Source organism: Alligator mississippiensis, chromosome 5 (assembly GCF_030867095.1).
Source record: "Alligator mississippiensis isolate rAllMis1 chromosome 5, rAllMis1, whole genome shotgun sequence".
NCBI lineage: Eukaryota > Metazoa > Chordata > Crocodylia > Alligatoridae > Alligator > Alligator mississippiensis.
Genome location: NC_081828.1, coordinates 167,128,896 through 167,151,408, shown reverse-complemented (window position 1 = coordinate 167,151,408; position 22,513 = coordinate 167,128,896). Strand labels below are relative to the sequence as shown.

Below are 22,513 nucleotides of genomic sequence, written 5' to 3'. Positions count from 1 at the left end.
CTGACCATGCGGCACATCCCCTGCCCACCCAGCAGCAGGAGACACACTGGCGTTGGACGGCTGAGCTCCTGCGGCAAGACAGAAGGGCACAGAGCCCCAACCCACAGCAGGCAGCCCACCTCTGTCTCATGGGGGGCACATGCCCCCATGCCTTCCCTGGGGCTGTGTGCTTCAGTGGGCTCCCTGGCACCTCTGGATGACCCACCCCAGCTGTGGGGCCCCATTCACCCCAGCTCCTGCTCCTGTCCTACTCCCTCCTGCACCACGGGGCCCTCGATCCTTCCCCTGCCCCTTCCCTCTCCCCCCGCCCCTTTCCCTCCACTTATTAGCTGGGGAAAATCCAGAGATGTGGGGGTTGGATTGGGAGATTGCGAGCTGGAGTTTATTTTGAATTTGAAATCCTGAGTATTGCGATGGTTTTGTGACTGTTGGCATTACTGTGTTAAGCTGAAGAGAAGTTATATTTGGTTTTCATCGAAGACAATAAACTAAGCCAGCATACCAATTGAATGCTATAATTCAGCCTAGTTGTGGCCTATGGTGCAATTCTTGAAGTCTTGGCTCAGGTTTTAGACTTGTGATGGTTCTGGAACCAGGGGAACCAGCTTGTGTTACTTAAATGCTTGTATTACTCTTGGTTTCCCACATGACTTGATTGCATAGTCTCCTTGTACTCTAAGAGAACGATGGAATCAGGCCCTGCTTGTATTTCACTTTGAAAACTGTGTGTTGCCAGAGTCGTCACAGTGAGTAGGGAATTGCACTGTATTTTTAATTTTACACTTTTTCATAGGCTGTCTCATACATCCCCGTCTCACTTGTAAAAGCACATGTACAAATGCTCTGTAAATGTGTGCGTAAGATTATTTTTTCCCCTGAAGTTCTAAAATCCATGTGTGTTTTAGAGAACTTATATTAAGGGGTGTGCGCCCAGCAGTAAATGACTCTGGCAACAGACTATTTACAAACTGAAATGCAAATGAATTTGCTGTGCTATGCCATATAATACAAGGAGAATATTAAGTTGTTGTATAACACTGCCACTTTGATTTACAGACAATTTGTATCCAGGACAAATTGACAAACAGCAAACAAGGCCCTTCAAGTCATGAAAGTGAGTTTAGCAAAATCCCATGGTTTAGCAGAACCTGAAATACAACAGCTCTCCTTCCCTTTCATCTTGCTGTTCTGTTTTCCTCAATTAGATTTCCCCTCTAATATCTTTGTTTTCTAACATTTGAAGCAATAGAAATGAACCCATGGCCCTGTTGCTAGGTTTCAAGCTGACTTTATGCCGCCAACTGAGTCACTATTTTCATTTTTGAATTCTGAATTAAGTCCTGAGGCAAAAAGGATCCTGTTTCTTAGCAACACAGATGGGCAGATTATACATTCCAGCTCTTTTGTACAACAAAAGAATAAACAGCTTCTGGAATAAACATGTGCTGCAAGTTCATCTGTTTGCTTAGCTTCCCCTGGCCCCTTGCAGAGGAGAAGGCTGGCTGTGCAATACAGTATGTGAAGTTCGTCGGAAAGAACTGACTTGAGAGAGCGGTAAGTGATGTCTTTTAATCTTTTCTGTCAAATGCCTCTCTGGAGTTGCACTGTTGTTGTCACTGCCTGTATTCACCTGGGATTTAGGTACTTCTGTTTCTAAGACACAAAAGTCAAGTGTGCAGATGGTAATAGTGTTGACAGGGTTAGCAAATGTGTGATCTTTTTCTTTTGGTGTTTATTGTAATCCCAAATTTTCCCCTTGGCCCACTTAAAGCTTGAAAAAGAGGCTTTAAAAACTCCCTGGCTGTAATACAAAGCCTGGGGAGTCCCTAAAAGGGAGGAGCAAATAGGTAACCATTGTACAGTATTTATAAATCATTGAATAACTATGCCAGTTTCTCATCTTGAAACAAATTACCCACCACCTTCCCAAAATAAGCAGCCATGTTGCAGACTCACTGCTTGAAGCTAGATGCTTCAGCTTTGTCTACTGGACAGACAGCTGGTTACTTTGACTGTGTACTTGGGCCAGGATTTGCTTCTGACTGAATAGGCTGGCACCTGGAAAACATTATGCTTCTCTGAACAAGTTCGTATCTAAACCCATTTATAGATATTATATTTTCCTAGGTATAATCCAGACTACAGCAGTTGCTATATACACATGGACATTTGTACTCAGAATTAAAATTGGCTCCAGTCTGAATTAATAATCCTTATTGAATGAGAATTAAAATGAGTACAGATTAGGGCAGTCTGAATTAAGCAATTTAAACTGTATTTATTTATTTACACACACACACACACACACGCAGAGTATTGCTTTTAGGAAAAACAGTTTTTAGGAATTTAGCAGATAAGCATTGCAAATATATATCAGTCCTCACAAAGGAAACTCAATTTGGGTTTTTGAAACACAACGGAGGCTATCAGGCACAAAATAACATCTTTACAGAATCAAATGTGCCAACAACACCTCATAGTAACTAAGTATCATTATCCTGACTCCCCCAGCTGTGCCCAAGCACACAGACTACTGGTCTGGAAGAAGGGGGCAAACTCCCTGGTCTCCCCCACACCCCCACCCCTCCTACCCCCCCCAGCCAATGGTCATCAACACTCAGGTCAATTGCACCCATTATGGTTTCTACGAAAAGCACTTTAGACAACTTTCGGTACTTGTGCAACAATGTTGCAGTGCTTTAAACAGGTTTATTATCATCTCCTAATTATTTCCATCCGCAAGTGCTAAGCACATAAGCCAACACACAGATGCTGTGTATTGAGTCTATTAAGGGACTTATGGTCAATAATAATCTATTAACCCTTAATTCAAATTGAAATTTGATGCAAACTGTGTGATATGAAGCAGTTAACATGTTTTAAAAAATGGTGAGCATGTCTACAAATGGCCTAAGGTACCACCCTGCCCTGACCTCTGTCTAATTTCAGATTAACATGGCTAACTACCTCTCTCTATCCCCATTTTATATGTCGTGAACCAAGGCACAGAAAGATCAAAGTCCTGACAAGCTGGCAAGAACAGGCAGATCCTGATGCCCTTAACTTTAAGGGGGCTCTTTGTGGGGTTAAGTGTTTACTTGTTCAGATCAGTTTGCAGATTGATGCCCCCCTACAAGGCAACACAGCTCTGGTGATGAGTAGGATATAAGAAACTATTTGAATATTATAAAAGCCTAAGTCTGTCTGTCCATAATGCTTTATTCGTGCTCTTATTGGCTGATGGAAACAGCCAATCAGAGTAATCTAAGCTTGGGGCGGCACCACCATGATTCTGAAGCCACTCCGAGGACCAGACAGAGGATGGGGGAGCTGAGGCTGCTGGCCTCGGCTCCCCCACCCCACTCCCTGCAAGAGGCAGAACAGCAGCAGCATGGGGCGGGAGGTGGCGGCCCTGCATCCCAGCTACCCCTTCCCCCCGCCCGCCCCCTGTCATTCTTGATGGGCAATTGGCTAGTATCGAATAAAATGATTTGGAATCTTTGCATGAGCAAGAAGATGAACTAAGTCACAGTTTAGCCCCTTCACAACAAGATCATCTTCCTCTTGTCCCAGCTGAGCCACACAATTATATTACTATTCTAAATTAGGGTACTAAGGAAAAACCTTCAGTTAAGTATGAATACAGGCATTTGGTTATTTTAAATATAATAATGCTCTATTCAACCTAAGTCAAAATAATTATTGTCTTTAGCAGGCACCACGTGAAGTAGAAATGGCGACCATTCTTCACAAAGGCAAACATCCCTTCTTCTCCTTTGATAGAAAAATCAAATTTACTGCAAGCCTGGATTTGGCCTTTGCACAGAATCAAAGTTTTAAGCAACCTCCCAGAACCGGTTCAGATACATGGCAAAAGCAGCCTCCTGATTTTAGTTACAAGCTTTATCAAACTTCCCAACCACCACCTCAGGCATGTCAAAAAGAAAAAGAAGAACTGAAGAAGAGCAAGAGTTCAAAAGCTGACACCATCCAGCAGCTATCTATGAGATATTCTAGCCAGTTCCTCCCTCCTTTGGGAAGGAAGAAGAAATTGCCCATGTTTGTCACAAGGTTTCCCCAGGTGGGCTTATATGAAGCTGAGATAATGTTTGTAAAGAATGGAAAGTATAAGACTGGCACATACCAGGATCCCAAACCCTATGACTTTAGGCAGGTAAGTTATGTGACTCCTAGCCCTTTTGAACCAACTTCTTCTCCTGCAGTCACCAGATAATTCTGAATAACTAACTATGCCACTAGATGTCACTCTTCAAAAAGCATTCAGTCACTAACTTTACTATAGCTGGATACAAGCTGTGAATTTGAAAAACTGTATTAGTCTTTGAACAGTTTCACTGAAACCCTAAAGGTTCATTGAGACCTCAGGCATTTTAAATCTGGCCTTTTAATTTAGCTGTTCATTTCAGCTCTTGGCCTTAGTGAGGTCTGTAGATGGCTAGAAAACTTCTATTTTTGCATCAAAGAACAAAATTACAATTATGGACATGTTTAGTTTATGATCATCTTATTTATCCTTACCTTCCTTCTCTCTGCTTCCTAGCTTCAGTACCTGTTCCCAAACAAATAAAGCCCACTTAGGTTGTCTGATATTTTAAGTAAAATTATTCATTCCTACATCTTTTTATTTGCTGTAATGATACCCACTGAGATCAGTCTCATTTTGAGAGATGTTATGCATAACAGATGGGAAGAGACAGTCTCTTCCCTGAAGATTTTACAGGTGCAATAGGCAAGACCCAGGAAGAAAGGAAGAGAGGAAATATTATCAGTCCATTTTAAAGACAAGGATCTGCCACACAAAACCATTAAGGGCCTGATCCAAATATCCTTAGAAAAACTCCTATTAACTTCAGTAGGATTAGGACTAGGTAGTAAATAACTCTTCCAGACTCTGAAAGACTATAACAGGGTACATCTACACAAAACTTCTGCTACGGAGCTACCTAATTAGCTCTGCGGTAAATGTCTCGGTGTCTACATGTGCGGCCCTATTAGGCCGCAGGAAACTAATGAACTCCACAGCAGGGTAGTCCTTGTATTTAGAAGGACTACCCTGCTGTGGAGTTTTTTTTGTTCAGCAGCACAGATGTACATGCTGACCTGGCTGGCTAGAGTATGAGTGTGCTTTAGTGAGTGGACTGCCTGCCATGCTAGCCCTGCACTGAGCACTCTTGTGCCCCAGCCGGCCCTTCCACATCATGTTGGAGCAGCCCTGGGCTGGCAGGCTGACTCTCCAGGGTCCCCTACCAGCTGGGGCTGCTCTGACCCGGCTCAACATGTTGTAGTTCTGGGCACACACGTATATGTGGCATTGGGGAGCAATAAACTATAGTATGACAAACACCTGAGTTTTTTGCTCCTTATTTAATAGGCATGTGTAGATGTGCCCACAGAGTGAAGACTTGGACCCTGATTTCATGAGTCAGGCATGTGCCTTGACTAAGTTGAGACCAATTCTGCTTTCTAAGAAAATATTTTCCTCTAACAGAAATGCTCACTTCTAACCATGTTCCATATGTTATTAATTTATTGGCAAATAGAACAAGTTAATATTCTCATTCTCAATTTCATTAAAACAATTTACCATAAATAATTAAATTGGAATAAGAAAATTTTATAAAGGTATAACAATAGAACATAATTGCAGCAATTACTCATCTTACTATCTGGAGTTCTCATATCTATTAGTATTATTATTTATATAGAGCCATTCAAGCACATGGTTTGTTACAGAGAAGTAAACCGTTTTTCTCCAAGCCAAGTATAATTGTAAGCTTTGGGACACAGGCCATTACTAAAACAACCATTAACTGAATCAGTGTGCCTATTTTTTTTTCCTCAGACCTGAAGAAGAATGCACTACATTCAAAAGCTTGTTTAAGTTTATCTCAGCCATGCAGTTGATTCAACAAAAGATACTGCCCACAAAAATCCTTGCCTCTCACATATGCGGAATCTGAATTGTTGGGTATAAAGAACTAGATGCAATGAAATGACTTCAGTAACCACTCTGCTGCAGCTATTGAGATTGGTATTAGTTTCTTATTTTAAGTTCTTCTTTGTAGTGGGGTTAGAGTGTTGTTATAGCCATGATGTACAAGATGTGAGGGGCTCTTAGTGATATCTTTTATCTTCATTATTCCCCAGAAGATCTGAGGAAGGCCTCTTCGTGTCCCCAAACTTGGCTAACTTATCTATACACTTGGTTCAGTAAAAGTTCTTCATTAGAATTCTAGATCCTTTGAATGTTTCTATGGTCTTTGGTTAAATCCGTGGGTGAAATATGTTTAACTCAGACCAATGAACCATTCTACTTCTTTTAGCATTGCATCAAGATTTTAACTCCAAATGCATAAAGGAGATTTTTGAAAGGGGTGAAAAATTAGGTTTAGGGTTTCCTTTAGCTGAATTTTATCTGCTTGAAACAGGGCATGGTGTTTTTAAAAGTCTGTTTTGCTTGCATAGTAGAAAAGTATTGCATTTACTCCATTGTTTTCCTGGAAGATTTGTGGATTTGTGGATGACGTTTGACATTAAAATTGCTGAAGAAGAGGAATTGTCTTAAGTGAAGTGCTTTTTATTCAGATTTGTTATATGGGGCTAATAATTTGGTTTTGTAACATCTATTTAACTCAGACGCACTAGAAATGGCTAGAAAAAAGCATAGCTGATTAAGGCACTATTTCATTCAACTGAAACCTTTCCAAAGCTTCATGTCTGCAGTCCTCTGGGTCTTTCAAAGAACCTGCCAGGAAAAAAAAAAGAAAAAGTGGTGGGAGGAGAGGGAGAACACACACTTTCCTGCTGTTTTAAAGTGAAATATCTACTTTAAAAAGTCCTCATCTTTGATTCTCATTCTCTACCTACAAATATAAACCTTAGTGCCTGTTTAAAAAAGAAACAAGAAAAAAACCCCCAAAGAACAAGTACTCCATGTCATCTTTGCATACCTCCTTTGCATGGAACATGATGACTTTCCTATTTCCTTCTGGCAGAGCTATAACAACGGTCTAAGTTCCTTTGTCAAACTACTTTCACCAGAATTTAGCTTCCTGGTTGTTTGAGTTTACTTTGTTTAAATTGAAAACACACTCTGTTACCTTTTACTGATAAAGGAAACTTATCTAACTGAATCCTGTCTCAAGGAAAGTCCCCCTCTTTTCAAGGCTGTTGGTCTAAGGGCATAGGCAGATAAGGTTCTTTGGGTAAATCCAATATCTTTCATTAAACAAACTAAAATAGTTGAAAAACTTTCTTCTTTGGAAAGAGGAATTGTTCTGGGGCTGTGTTTACTAGACTAGGGTAGCAATTGGCTTTTCCACTCCACACACATTCAGAATTTCTTTAAGTTTCCTGATGTTCACTTGGGCAGAACCAAATCTTTTTTTTTTTTTTTTTGTGAAAAAAATGCATATAGAGACACTTGCCTACTTCAGAATAACCAAGAGCTTTCTGAGTAGAGCATATACTTTGGATATGGGAGACTTGCATTCAAGTTTCTTGTTGAGTTCAGAAATTTAATCTTGTTAAATCTTGTAGGTACATAGCTATCAAACTCCATTCATTTGGGAAATCGGCACTTTCTGTCAAAATATTTAATTGGAAAATTAGTGCTAAGAGCTAGGTACTCTCACCATCTATGGAATCCAGCATCAGGTCTGTGTAAGAAAGAGTACCACTTAAAAAGTCTGAGGAACACAGTATTCAGTTGCCTACAGGCTAAATTTTATCATACTACCAGAGATTCAGTTAATCAGCAGGCTAAAATTACCTTAATTTCACAAACCCTAAAAGATTCCCTTGTACAGGGATACAAGTTCGGTAGACAGTTAATAAGGGCTTGTCTATAAATGGAAATTTACTGGAACAGATTTGCTATTACTCTTTCATCCTTAAGATTCACTGCCTCAGCCAGTCCCCTCCGCAGCATGTGGAGCTTGGTCAAAGCATCCCTGAGCTGGCAGGGTGACCTCTGGGTCCCCTACCAGCCTGGGCTTCTCAGACTGGGCTCGACATGCTGCGCACTAATAAATTCTAGAGCAATATGCTCTAGAGTTTTTTGCTCTCGAGTGCATATTCAAATGAAGCACCCAGGAGCAAAAAACCCTGGAGCTATACGCCCCAGTGTTTATTCATGCATATTAATCACATGTATTTCATAGGTTTCATAGACATTAGGGCTGGAAGGGACCTCGGACGATCATCGAGTCCAGCCCCCCGCTCAAAAGGCAGGAAGTCAGCTGAGGTCATAGGATCCCAGCAAGATAAGCATCCAATTTTCTCTTGAAGGTGTTCAGTGTAGGTGCTTGAACCACTTCCAATGGCAGCCTATTCCAGACCTTGAGGACTCGGACAGTAAAGAAATTCTTCCTTATGTCCAGCCTGAGTCGGTCTTGCAGTAGTTTATAACTGTTCGACCTCGTCATCCCTTGGGGTGCTCTGGTGAACAAACGTTCCCCCAGATACTGGTGGTCACCCCAGATAAACATATAGGTGGCCATCAGGTCACCCCTGAGCCTGTGCTTTTCCAGGCTAAAGAGCCCCATGGCTCTCAGCCTCTCGTTGTAAGGTCTGTTTTCCTGACCTCTGATCATGCGCATGGCTCTTCTCTGGAATCTCTCAAGCTTCTCCACATCCTTTTTGAATTGTGGGGCCCAAAACTGGACACAGTACTCCAACTGCGGCCTCACCAAGGCCGAGTACACGGGGAGAATAGCATTCCAGGATTTGCTTGAGAAGCATCTATGGACGTAAGCTAGTGTTTTGGTCGCTTTATTAGACGCAGCATCGCATTGAAGGCTCATGTTCATCTTGTGGTCAATGATGACCCCCAAGTCTCTTTCTTCCATAGTGCTAGCCAGCGTAGCACTGCCGAGCCTATAAGGATGCTGGAGGTTTTTCCTCCCAAGGTGGAGAAACTTGCATTTTTCAGTGTTAAACACCATCAGGTACTCATCCGCCCATTTGCTGAGCCTCTCCAGGTCAGCCTGGATCGCCCTCCTACCTTCAGGTGTGGATGCTTTGCCCCAAAGTTTGGTGTCATCGGCTAACTTGGCCATTCCGCTTCTGACTCCAATGTCCACATCATTAATAAAGATTTTGAATAATATGGGTCCAAGGACAGAGCCTTGGGGGACCCCACTGGTCACAGGGCACCATGACGATTGACTTCTGTCAGTTACCACCTTCTGGGTCCAACCATGGAGCCAATTCCCCAGGCAGCGGATCGTGGTGGACCCAAGGCCACAATTGGCCAGTTTCGCCAAGAGGTGATCATGGGATACCAGATCAAAGGCTTTTTTGAAGTCAAGATATATGACATCAATCTCTTCTCCCTTGTCCAGGTGATAGGTCATGTGGTCATAGAAGGCAATGAAATTGGTCAAGCAAGACCTACCCGCAATAAACCCATGCTGGCTATCCCTCAGGATGTTGGCATCAGTCAGTCCATTAAGGATGGCCTGTTTAATAAACTTTTCTAAGACCTTCCCCGGGATAGAGGTCAGGCCGATGGGGCTGTCATTTGCTGCATCCACTTTCCTCCCTTTCTTGAAGATAGGCACCACATTGGCGTTCTTCCAGTCTTTGGGCACTACACCAGAGCGCCAGGAATTCTCAAAGATCTGTGCCAGGGGCTGAGCTATGATGCTCGTCAGCTCCTTGAGTACCCTGGGGTGTAGATTGTCAGAGCCAGCTGACTTGAAGGTATCCAGCCTCTCAAGGTGTTCCTTCATGAGGTCAGCATTGATGGAGGGCAGGGGATCTCCCTCACCCGGACCTCCCTGTCCCATAGTGGGCATGGGCATCCCATGGGACTGATGAAAGACTGACACAAAGTACTCATTTAATAGGTTGGCTTTTTCCTGGGCATCAGGTGTCAGTTGTCCCACTTGTTTTAGCAGGGGTCCAATGTTGCCCTTGCTTTTCCTCTGGCTCCCCACATATCTGAAAAAGGACTTTTTATTGTCCTTGATACTCAAAGCTAGTTGGAGTTCAGTTGCAACCTTGGCTTTCCTGGTTTGCTCCCTGCAGGACCGGACCAATGCAGAATATTCCTCCTTGGAGGTGAATCCCATCCTCCATTCTTTGTAGGCCTTTCTTTTTAGCCTCAGGAGGTCTGCTAGATCCCTGGAGAGCCAGGGGGGCTGCTGTGCCCTTCTACTGCCTTTCCTCCAAGATGGAATAGACTTAGTTTGTGCATTGAGGATCGCTCCCTTGAGGAGCAACCACTCTTTCTGAACCCCCCTCCCCCTGGGGTCGTGGTCGCTTAGGGCCTCACTGACAAGCCTGAGCTTGTCAAAGTCAGCTTTCCTGAAGTCAAGGACTTCAGTGTTGCTGACTGACTTGCCAGCTTTACGGCAGATGGTGAAGGTGATCAGCTCATGGTCGCTGTCCCCCAGCTTCCCATCAATCACTAGGTCGCCGATTAGGTCACCCCCAGTAGCCAGTACCAGGTTGAGCAGCGCTTTATCTCTCGTTGGCCTGTAGACTTCTTGAGTCAGGTAGAGGTCATCCATGCACGATAGGAAGCTCTGCGACCGCTCAGATTTTGCTGAGTGATCCTCCCATGAAATGTCTGGGTAGTTGAAGTCACCCATGACAACCATGGTCCTGGAGCATGCGGCCTCGTCCAGTTCCTGGGTGAACTCCTGGTCAAGCTCTTGACTTTGGGTGGGAGGTCTGTAGTAGACTCCCACCATTGTGTCTCCTGTGCCGTGTTCCCCATGGATTTTAACCCAGACCATCTCCAATCATCTACCCTGGTCTCCAATATCAGCTTGCAGGGACGTGTAGCTTTCCTTAACAGAGAGAGCTACACCCCCGCCCCTTTTATCTACTCGATCTCTCCTGTACAAGGTATAGCCATCTATACCCATGGTCCAGTCATGGGTGGAATCCCACCAGGTCTCCATTATCCCTATGATGTCATAATTATTTGTGTTAAGCAGGAGGATGAGTTCCTCTTGCTTATTCCCCAAGCTCCTGGCATTTGTGTACAGACAGGCAAGTGTCCCCTTGGGAGATCTTGCCTTGCCCACAGATTGTACCAGGGCTGGGGCAGGGGTAGGCTCCCTTAAGTGCCTTGGCCTGCTGGCTTTGCAAGGGTTGCTCAGCGGGCCAGCAGTGGCGGTAGTCCCTCCATCCCCCAGCAGGCTTAGTTTAAAGCCTGGTGGAGCAGGTCAGCCAGTCTGGCTGAGAAGAGCCTCCTCCCCAGCAGAGAGAGGTGGAGGCCATCTCTTCCCAGCAGCTCACTGCCTCTCTTGCCAATGAGCGGGCTGTGGTCATGAAAGCCAAAGCCTTTCCTTTGGCACCAGCAGTACTGCAGTCTTTGGTTAACTACCTGGATCCTCCTCTCCCTCCTCAGCCCATACCCCGAGACCGGGAGGATCGAAGAGAACACCACCTGTGCCCCCACACCCTTGAGCCCCACTCCCAAATCCCTGTAGCGTCTCATGACCCAGCTGGGAGTACTTCGAGCTATGTATTGATGCACCCGTTATGTAGAAAACTCTTAGTGTCTTGTCCTTGACTCAGCCCCAGGTTTTCCCTAGGGTCTGGGCTTCTTTGTATCATGTCATCAGTGAAAAGCAGGCCTAAGGCCATTACACACAGAATTCTCTGGGGGGTGAAGAACCAGCGGAGTGGTATAAATTCACATTTTCATTCTGTTCTCCTGAGTTGTGGGTATAGGATACACAAAGACCCTTTGGCCTTGTCTCTGATACAGCTGCATGAGTCTAAGTTAAGCAATGCCAGTGCAAGACATTTTCTTTATCCCTCCCTCCCCCCCTCTGCCCCACCATGAAGGATCCATGTGCTAATTAGTTCCCCACTCATGATTGTAACTGAGTATTCTTGTCATGAGTCCTGGGATTCTCTCTATATGTTGATGAGGTGCAGGGCAACCTTGGTCAGTTCTAGCTCATGAAGGGCAGGGCTACACTAATCATATGCAACAAGCTGAGAGGAGGAGTGACAGAGTGAACTGTTTGGGGCCCTGTTTGGTAGTATTTGTCAAACATGTAGGGCTGGTGAATAAACAGGGATTATTGGAAATGGGAAAGAAAGGCATAGCTCAACTGTAGAAGTGAAGTGGAAATTGAAATATATCCAAATCTGTGGTTAAAATGAAAGGCCCCCCAGCCCTACTTCTGTCCCTCACTCCCCACCACAACCCTGCCCCGGCCCTGCTGGTGCTCCTCACCCCACATCCACAGCTCCTGCTCCCCCAGCCCTGCCAGAGGGGCCCCTCAGCTGTCAGGGCTCCAGGGCCAGGGACCCAGGTCCACAGCCCCCTGCCCCTGGCAGGAGGCAGTGGCTGCTGCAATGGGGCAGAACATGGAGCCTGGCTCCCCGCCTGCTGCCTGCTGTAGGCTTGGGCAGAAGGGGGTGCTGCTCCTCACCATGGTGCGCACTCCCGGAGGACAGGGGGGACCCATGCCCCCCAGATCTGTGTGCAGGGCAGGGGCTGTGTGCTGCCCACTTCAGGCTTGGGCTCCCACACTGCTGCCCTCCCCCTGGGGCCTCTGCAGCCTAGTAGTGCAACCCAGTGCTGCAAAGAACAGCAGAGCTGTGCAGGAAGCTGCCTGGTGCTATGAGTTCTGCACTGTCCTGCTGACGTGGCCCCTGCCTGCACAGCTGCAATGGGGATGGCAGTGCAGGGTTGCATGCAGGGGATGCAGGCAGTGTGGAGCTCACAGTGGCAGGCAGCTTTTTGAATAGTTCCGCTGTTCCCTGCAATGCTAGGTTGCACATGCTGGGCTGCGGAGGCCCCAGAGGCGGGCAACAGGGCAGATAGCACGAGCCTGAATTAGGCAGCATGCAGCCCTTGTTCCATGTACAGATCTGGGAGGTACGGCTTCTGGCTGCCCCTGGGAGTGTGAGCAGCAGTGGGGAGCCAGCCTCACCCCTCTGCCTGAGCCTGCAACCAGCAGCTCACCTCCACCCCTGTCCCACACACAGATCTGAGGAGCACAGGTCCTTCTGGCCCCCGGGAGTGCACACAGCAGGGGGGAGCTGGTCCTGCCCCCACCCATCCACCGCATCCCAGATGAGCTGCCCACAGCCCCATCCTGCTTCCCACCAGGGCCCTGCAACCACGCATTGTGGCCCTGAGCCCCGAGCCCCAGGCACTGCCCCAGCCCTACCCAACTCACTTCCTCCTTCCCTCCCTCTATAGGAGCCTCAATTCCCCCCCCCCCCCCCCCGCCAATAACCTGTGGGAGCTGCTCTCCAAGCTGCCTGGGGCCATGTGCATATACATACATATTGCTCCCCCTGCCAGCCTGCCCTCCCACTACCTCCCAGCCCCCTGCAAGTTTAAACTCTGCCAACCTGCAGAGAGCTCTTTGCAAAACTGCAAAATCCACAGGTTTCTCCAGTAAAATGAGAAATCCAGGTTTGCCTCTGGTAAAAAGTAAAATCCGTGATTTACTTTGTTTTTCCATGGGAAATGGAAAACCTGGGTCCCTGGTAATCCATGTAGGAGCACCATCATTGATTGGGGCCAATGTGCTGGGCACTGTCCAAAAACATAAAAGAAATAAATGGTTCGTGCCACAAAGAAGTTTATTTCTGAATAACTAAACTTAGTGTTAACTTTTTTGCCAGTGTAAAATGGTGTGGCTCCATTAAAATCAATAGCACTCTATTGATTTTGCCAGCTGGTTATAAAACCTTAAACTTCTTGTGTTTTTAAATTGAAAAGCCTTTTTTGATATATCGGTATATCTTATCTAATTTCAACACATTTATCTATTTTCAACACGTGGTTTTGGCAAGATGATGCATCTGATGTTGAATTGTTTCCTTTTCACGTGCAGTCTGAAGCTAACATGCCAGAATTTGTGACAAGTTATGCCGGAGACCCTTTCAATTTAAAGTTCAAATCACAGAATTTAAACACAGGTAAGTCTTTTCTAACACAGAAATTAATTGAACCAAAGACATTTAATATACATTCAGGCTAATTACAGACACTCAAAAAGCCCACAACAGAATAGAGCCAATCTACACAGGTTTGTCTAAGCTGTTTAGATTGGATCAGGAGTGATGGGAACACACATTTGCCCTTTGGTGGGGGGAGGCAGGCAGATGCCTGCACTAGCGGAGGCCAGAAGGTGGGGGCTCCACCTGCACACTCCCCAGCATCCACATGCATGCCTCCCAGCATGCCGGAGATTGCCAAGGGCAGCTGAGCCCAGCCAACAGGGGCGGTCTCTTTTTTGTCTATTGGCATATGCCCCCAACCCTCTGCTGTCAGCCACAGGGAAGCGGGGAGCTGGCACCGAATCTCTCTTCTGCCCTGTCCCTTACCAGAGGTCAGCTACCAGTGGTGGCAGGGGAGAGGGAAGGGGAAGAAAGTGGAGTCCCCTGCTGTACAGCCCCCTCTGCTGTTCTGGCTCAGCTTTTCCCCATTCCCCCTCTGACCTCCTGACAGCCAGAGCCCCCACCCTGCAGACCCAGGCTGCCCCCCCACCCGGAGCCAGCAATCTGGTGGGCCCCACATGGCAGGGAGATCCATTTCCCTCCTCCCCCACCCCCCTTCTCTACCCCTGCTGTTCCCGGTTTGGTGGACAGCCGGACTCTGAGCTGTGGTTCCTGTTTGCAACTGTCAGGTGGTCAGGGCAGGTTGGGCAGGACGCCCCTGCTGTATAACCCCCTCCCCCAGCTGTACTGGTTCAGGGGGGTCTATGGTAGGTGTCTCTGCTTTGCCCACTCCCCACCCCCTACCGCTGCCAGCTTGTGGTGGGACAGGGCTGTGGAGTGAAGCTGTGCTGGCCAGGTGGGCCAGGCAATGGGCAAGTGGAGAAGCCCCTGCTGCACAGCCCCAGCCCGGCCATGATGGTTAGGGGAGGGGAGTGGAGTGGGGGCAGATCCCCCCACACTTGGTTCAGCTGAGAGGTGCAGGCAGGACCAGGGTTGGGAACCAGAGGCTTTGCTGCCGTAGCTCTGTAACAGCCCAGGGGCAGGGCTAGCCTAGCCCTTGGCTACAAAAGAAGGCTGAGAGGGGATCTGGTGGCTGTCTACAAACTGGCCAAGGGGGACCAGCAGGCTATGGGAGAGTCCCTGTTCCCCCGAGCACTACCGGGAGTAACGAGGAATAATGGCCATAAGTTGACCAAGAGTAGATTTAGGCTAGATATCAGGAGGCACTACTTCACAGTCAGGGCGGCTAGGAGCTTGAACCAACTTCCAAGGGAAGTGGTGCTCGCTCCTATCTTGGGGGTCTTCAAAAGGAGGCTAGATAATCACCTAGCCAGGGTCATTTGACCCCAGCATCCTTTCCTGCCCATGGCAGGGGGTCGGACTAGATGATCTGCTCAGGTCCCGTCCGACCTTACCAACTATGAAACAGCAGAACAACATGGGCCAAGGCTAGCCCAGTCACCCTGTGAGTGGGGGAGGGGAGCCAGCTGGAGAGCTGCAAAGGCTCCTGGGATGCCAGGGGACTACAACCTAACTTGAGTCAGGAGGGGATCTGGGACAGAAGTTCAATAGATTAGTCTAACATAAACAGTTCTTCCTATTCCTTGTTTCTAGGTTGTTTTATTATGAACTTATGAGCATATATTATCCAGCTGCTTCCCTCAATGGCAGTATCCCCATATCCCCTGCTTTGGCCTATGGCATATTATAGGATGGTCTTGATGTTTCAGGTATTGTGCCTTGTAGCTGGAGGTGAGAGTAAGAAGTCACAATATTGGCAGTTCCTTGGTTTACGATTGCCTGTCAATACAGGGGTCTGGATTCAAATGGTCCAGGAAGTACCTTTCAGTCCTAGGCCCCTATGACTGAAAGGTGTCCAAAAGAGGCAAATTTGACACCCTATGGAGGAGTAGTCACTGGTATGGTCCCCAGTGGAGGTTAGGAAGCCCAAAGAAGGATTATACCAGAGCACTTGCCGAATGCTGGGCAGTCCCTGGTTGCTGCAGCTGATCTGTACAATTCATGATATTTAATGGATTTGAACTCCATGTGCATTGTCTTTATTTTGCAGGTGCCATCCAGTGTTGTCCTTTGCCTTTTTATAGTACTCAGATGTAAAGAGGGAGAAGTGGCTATAGTATGTATACACTGTACCAATGGTTTGGGCAAGATGGTTATTTTATTAAATGCATATACTTTTTCACTCCTCTTTCCGGGATTCTCTTCCGAACTTCCATCTGCTGTAGGCCCAGATTTCCAAATTCTAATAATTCTTGAGCTACTATTGATAACAAGATAGTCTGCAGAGCCTGGACCATGTAATAGTAAGTTGTTTGTTTAACTTCTTCAGTTTGCAGACCGGAACCACTGATAGAAAAACAAAAAGATGTTGACTGAAGATTTATTACTTACAAGCCTCGTGAATGCAAGTGGGATTCCACGTTAATTCTGCCAAAGAATCCCTGGCCACCCAAACCTGCCTCATTTACGGTTAGTTGTATTCTGAGCCAAGTAACCTGCCTTTATGTTGCTCAAAAGTTTTACTCCTGACCTGACCTGATTTCAGACGGTTTTGAATCATGCCCTTATTGGTGGGCAGATGATTGTTCCTAGAGAGAGTAAGAACCACAACAACTGGACTAGCAGTTCATTCCATCTCTTAGAATAGAGCAGGGGTCAGCAACCCCTCGCATGTGTGCTGAGCATGGCACGCAAGGCCATTTTGCTCGGCATACCACCGCCAGCCCGGTCTCTAAGCAGCTGCTGCCAGCTACGGAGCCCAGGCTGCTCCCAGCAGGTGGCTGGGAGGCTGCAAGCCCTGCTGCAAGGAGACTGGGCTCCGTGGGCTGGCTGCAAAGGCTGCAAACAACTGCTCCAGGCTCTGGCATGTTGGCACTCCAGCACCTTCCAAGGTAGACATTGTGTTTTTTTCGGCACTCCAGCCAAAAAATGTTGCCTACCCCTGGAATGGAGTTTTGTACCTGGGGGAGGGTTGGCTATTGGCACTGATGACAGTAGGAGCTGAAATTATTGAGGGATGCTTTAAAAGTGTAACCTTTAGTGCACAAGTATACAACACTGCACATGGCAATGATGTAAACTTACCTCTTTCTACTGCCAAGGAAGCCATGCACAAAAAAATGCTCAGTGGGGGCCAAAATCTCTGTGCCAGATGTAGGCTGTTTCAGAAGGATTTCAGAGGAGAAATATTTGTGATGGCTCATAAACACAAACTAAACATTTAGTGATGACTTCTTTAGATATGAAAAGAATTCTTGGTTCATGCACTCAACTACCATTAATGTTAATAGGGACTTTGCAAATGCATTGCTTTAAAGAAATTGTATGAATAGCAAATGAATTAAGCTATGAGTTTATCCTCTTGGAAGAATGAGGAAGATGGACATTTCTGTACCTAATACACTCATATCTATATGATTATAACAATAGTTTCAATATTTAAATATAGTAAGTACTGAATTTGTACATACCAATCAGGTGATTAGACATACATTCAGAGCAGGTATAACTAACTATTTTAGCACTCTGGAAAGAGCGGGGGTTGTGCTGAGCACTGGAAAGCTAAGGGGCAATGGGATGCCAAGCAAGTATTACTTGAACCTGTAGACTCAAAGACCTGGCTGCTGCTGGCATAGTTCAGGTTCACCATCAGGTGCTGCCATGACACAGGTTTGTCCCTCTCACCCACCCTCAGTTATGCTGTTGGTTTGGAGTATGTCTATACCACGTCCTTGGCTTGTTCTTGGTCTGGCTTGCCCACTTGCTCCCTCCTTGGATGTGCCAGACTTAAAAGTGTGGTAGTAAGGACACACTGTGGTGTTCCCAGAAGCATCTCTTAAGCATGTTGGTAATCAACATCTTCAAAGTGGGTGTAGTGTGCCCCTGGAATGACTTATGTGCTGTATTCCTAGATTTGGTGCATGCAAACAGGAGCAGGTGGGTGGGTCTTGCTTGGGATATCTCTCCCAGGACACAATGAAGATGTTATTTAGATACATCCTTTCATAATTGCTGCCTGATTCACATGTGAAGGCATGTCTGTGGAGCTGGGTCTTCAGCTCACTCCTTAGACATGTTAAAAATATTCTTATGTCAGTGGCCTCTCATCTATTTAATTGCTGTAATTTGTTTCTACTTCTAATTCTGTTGTTAGAGACACAAAAGACGGCGTGGTGCCTACACTGCATTCCTAGATCGTGTGGAAGAAAGGTTAAGTAACATCTGGCAACATGGGTAGGTGATGACTTGGTATTCTTGTGTCATTAATCCACTGTATTTGGAGGACCAAATCATGGTTGCTAGTGCAGAGTGCAGAGCAGTTCATAGATGTTAGGGTCAGAAGGGACCTCAGTAAAGAGCGCTGGGGTGAGATGACCCCAACTATGTACTTGTCTAGTCTCCTCTTGAAGACCCCCAGGGTAGGGGAGAGAACCACTTCCCTTGGAGGCCCATTCCAGATTCTGGCAAACCTTACTGTGAAGTTCTTTCTAATGTCTGACCTAAATCTGCTCTCTATCAATTTATGGCCATTGTTCTAGTTACTCCAGGGGGTGCCCTAGTAAATAGAGCATATCCTATTCCCTGCTGCCCTCTCCTGATGAATTTATAGGCAGCCACAAGATCATCCATCAGTCTTCTCTTGCAAAGGCTGAAGAGGTCTAGGTCCCTCAGTCCCTCCTCTTAGGGCCTTGCCTGCAGGTCTCTGACCGTGTGAGTGGCCCTCCTCAGAACCCTCTCAGGATTCTTCACATCCTTCTTGAAGTGCAGCACCCAAAACTGGATGCAGTACTCCAACTATGGCCTGACCAGTGCTGCATGAATGGGAAGCATCACCTCCCTGGACCTGTTCGTCATGTATCTGCTAATGCATGATAAAGTGCAGTTAGCCTTGTTGATCACTTCATCACATTCACGACTCATATTTCATCTTGGAGTCAACTATGACTCCAAGATCCCTTTCCACTGCTGTGCTGCTGAGGTCATCCCCAGCCTGTAAGTGTGTCAGTGGTTCTTTTTCCCTAGGTGCAGCACTTTGCATTTGTCTTTGTTGAACTGCATCCTATTTTGTTCTGGCCATTTTTCCAACCTGTCCAGATCTGCTTGGATCCATTCCCTACCCTCTGGTGTGTTAACTTTGTCCCATAATTTGGTATCATCTGCAAACTTGGACAGGGTGCTCTTCATGCCCTTGTCCAAGTCACTGATGAAGACATTGAATAGCACTGGTCCAAGGACCGAGCCTTGTGGGACTCCACTGCCCACATCTTTCCAGGTCGATTATCGACCCATCCACCACCACTCTCTGGGTGCAACCCCAAAACCAATTAGCCACCCACCTGAATGTGTAAGCATCTACATTACAGCCTGTCAGTTTATTTATGAGAACAGAATGAAATACCATATCAAAGGCCTTCTTAAAGTCTAGGTAGATGACATTTACCTCGACTCCTGAGTCTAAGCATTTTGTGACCTAGTCATAAAAGGAAACAAAGTTAGTCAGACAGGATCTACCTGTAGTGAACCTGTGGTGATTTCCTTTCAGCATTATTTCCCCTGCTGGGCTCCGACAAGTGTGATTCTTAATAATTTTTTCCAGAGTTTTCCCAAGGATAGAGGTGTAACTGGCCTATAGTTTCATGGTTCCTTCTTCCTCCCACTTCTTGAAAATAGGGACCGCATTGGCCCTTTCCCAGTCCTCTGGGACCTGACCGGAGCACCATGAGTGCTCAAACAGCCATGCCAGTGGCTCTGCTATGACACTGGACAATTCCTTCAGCACCCTTGGATTAAGTTCATCCAGGCCTGCTGATTTGAACACATCCAGCCCCTCCAAGTGCCCCTTCACTAAGTCGGCACTAACAGTTGGTGGGCTGGTGCCCCTCCTGTGTCTGTCAGTGATCCAACTGGAAGATTTGTCTTGGTCTGTGTCTAGGAATACAGATGCAAAGAACTCATTGAATAGCTCAACTTTGTCCACCCTCTCTGTCACCAATTGCCCTAGTTTGTCCTGTAGGGGTCCTATGCTACCCTGCACCTTTCTTTTGCTCCCTATATACCTGAAGAAGGACTTTTTGTTGTCCTTAATTTTTGTCACCAGCCTAAGTTCTAATCCTGCTTTGGCCTTCCTAACTGATTCCTTGCAGGTGTGAGCCATGGAGGTCTACTCCTTGGTAGCTACCCCTTGTTTCCACAGCCTGTATACCTTTTTCTTCGCCCTTAGGCTTTCCTGGACTTCCCTGTTCAGCCAAGAGGGCTTCTTGGCCCCTTTGCCCCCTTTTATGTGCAATAGGATTGTCTCCTTCTTCCCTCATAGGATCGCTCCCTTGAGAAACAAGCACTCTTCCTGGACCCCCGTTTTGCCAATGCTCTTGAGCTTCAGCACCTCACTAACTAATCTCCTGAGCACACTGAAATTAGCCTTTCTGAAGTCTAGCACTTCAACCCTGCTGGTTACCTTACCCACCCTTTGTCAGATATTAAATTTAATCAATCAATGTTCACTATCCCCTAGGTTACCTTGTACCTGCAGATTCCCCACCAGGTCATCCCCTGTAGCCAACACCAAGTCCAGCAAGGCATTTCTCCTAGTGGGATCATATACCTCCTGTGTTAGGTGGAGGTCTGTTTGCAGGTTAAGAACAAATGTGAGCGGTTAGATTTGGTTGACTGCTCCTCCCAGCAGATGTCAGGGTAGTTTAGGTCACCTATGACAACCATAACTCTTGACCTCTGAGAGCTGTCTGGAGAATTCCAGATCTCGCTGATCCTCCTGGTGTGGCGGTCTATAGTAGACCCCCACTACCATCTCCCTTTCCCCCTGATCCCCTGACAGTTATGATGCTGTCATTTGCTTCCTATGAAATCGAGCATAGAGCTGCTTGGGGATTGTCAACAGTAGATGGCAGTCCTGATGGGAAAAGACTGGGGGCAGTGAATGGTGGTAAAATAGCATGCTCTTTGGGTATTGATGTAGAAATGCTCAGGAATGGGATGTACCCACAAACTGTTGTGCTACTTGCACAGGAAAATTGGGACCCCTGCACTTGGTAGCAAGGGCTACTGATGAATGAGGTGGTATTATATTCCTGTCCAATTAAAGTATCCATTATCACGCAGGCTTCTCCCATCTTCCAGCAGCGCATGGTTTCTCAGTCACTGTAGACTGCAACATTATGTAGAGATATGCCAGGTAGCTGTAACTGAATTAACTTGTAGTACTGGGAGGAGTCTACCTGTAGTAGTATGGAACTTAATAGAAGTAAAAAAGCAAAGTAATTTAGACTATATTGAGGTCCCTGCTGTTACAACTAAACTGTAGTATCCAAGTTATACTGTTTAAAGGTAGTTCAGGTATTTACACTCAGTGCTGCAATATGCATATAGATGTACATAGATATAGAGCTGCAGCATACCTAAAAGCTGTAGTTGAACCTTTAGAAAGCGAAGGTGGTTAATCTGACAATGTATTTCCTGATTTAATCATCATTCATTCTGTATGTGATATAGATTTCCTGATTTCTAACCACAATATGACTGAGATTTGTTACTGTAGGTGAATAGAAAAGCTGCTGAAATTAAATTGCATTTCTTGCTGACAGCTTTTCTTAATAGAAGCCACCTCTCTATTGAAAAGTTAGGATTTTTATCTAGAGTTATGGTGTGTTGATTAGTTGAATCAAAACTGTCTTTTGTCATGCATTTAAGGTGAAAATATATCCTAATGTATCTTGAAAATATATCCTTATATCCTACTTACATCGCTTATGCTGTACTCTGAATAGGAACATATTTCATCCTGGTGTACTTAAAATCATAGAAATCATAGAAAATTGGGTTGGAAGGGACCTCAGGAGGTCATCTAGTCCACCCCCCTGCTCAAAGCAGGACCATCCCTAACTACTTGTGTGGCCATATATTTGGTCCCCACCAAAACCCAGGACTTGTGTAATGTGGTGTTCAGAATAAGGTATCAGAAATCTTGGTAAGAACTGCTATGCAACTACCCTTCATTGTAGCCCCAGTACAGTGATTCTTTAAGTATGAAGTTGGCAGCACCGATTTTGAAACTGTAAAAATCAATCCCTTCTAAATACTGTTTTAATTTTTCTTTTATTCCATGGAATCTCCTACAAACCTGATGCAGTTTTATATTAGAAATGATTACATTAAATAGGAGCATCTTCATTTCCTAGGGATCCCAGGCTAATGGGCAGGACAAGAAGAGAGCAATGCAATGGAAGTTCTACAGCAATATCCAACATTCCTGAACTATGAAACATAAATATCACCACAAACTCTGAGAGATACTAGTGGTATTTATCCATATTTCTCATACACCTTGTTGTGTCAGGTCTCAGCTTTTTGAGAATCCTGGCTTGGAATAACAAAGGAGGGCTAGAGCTCTTAGTTCATACAAATTATCCTGGGTAGATCCATTAATTAAGAACTTGTAATGTCTTTAGTACAATGCAGTTGGTGTAACTTTTAAAGCACTGATTCAAAATAGAAACAAAGTAAAATGTAGCATGAGTTTGCAAAACAG

The 22,513-nt window shown here is 45.8% G+C and overlaps 1 protein-coding gene across 1 annotated transcript; it reads left to right on the top strand.

Moving 5' to 3' along the window:
• The first annotated feature begins 269 nt into the window (after positions 1-269).
• LOC106737862 (uncharacterized) lies at positions 270-22,510 on the top strand. The gene is made up of 7 exons (XM_059729361.1): positions 270-1,554; positions 3,713-4,174; positions 13,845-13,986; positions 16,022-16,064; positions 16,350-16,440; positions 18,125-18,204; positions 22,164-22,510. Exons 2-7 carry the CDS (start codon positions 3,734-3,736, stop codon positions 22,243-22,245), a joined length of 879 nt encoding a protein of 292 aa, XP_059585344.1. The 5' UTR covers positions 270-1,554; positions 3,713-3,733; the 3' UTR covers positions 22,246-22,510.
• The last annotated feature ends 3 nt before the right edge of the window (positions 22,511-22,513 follow it).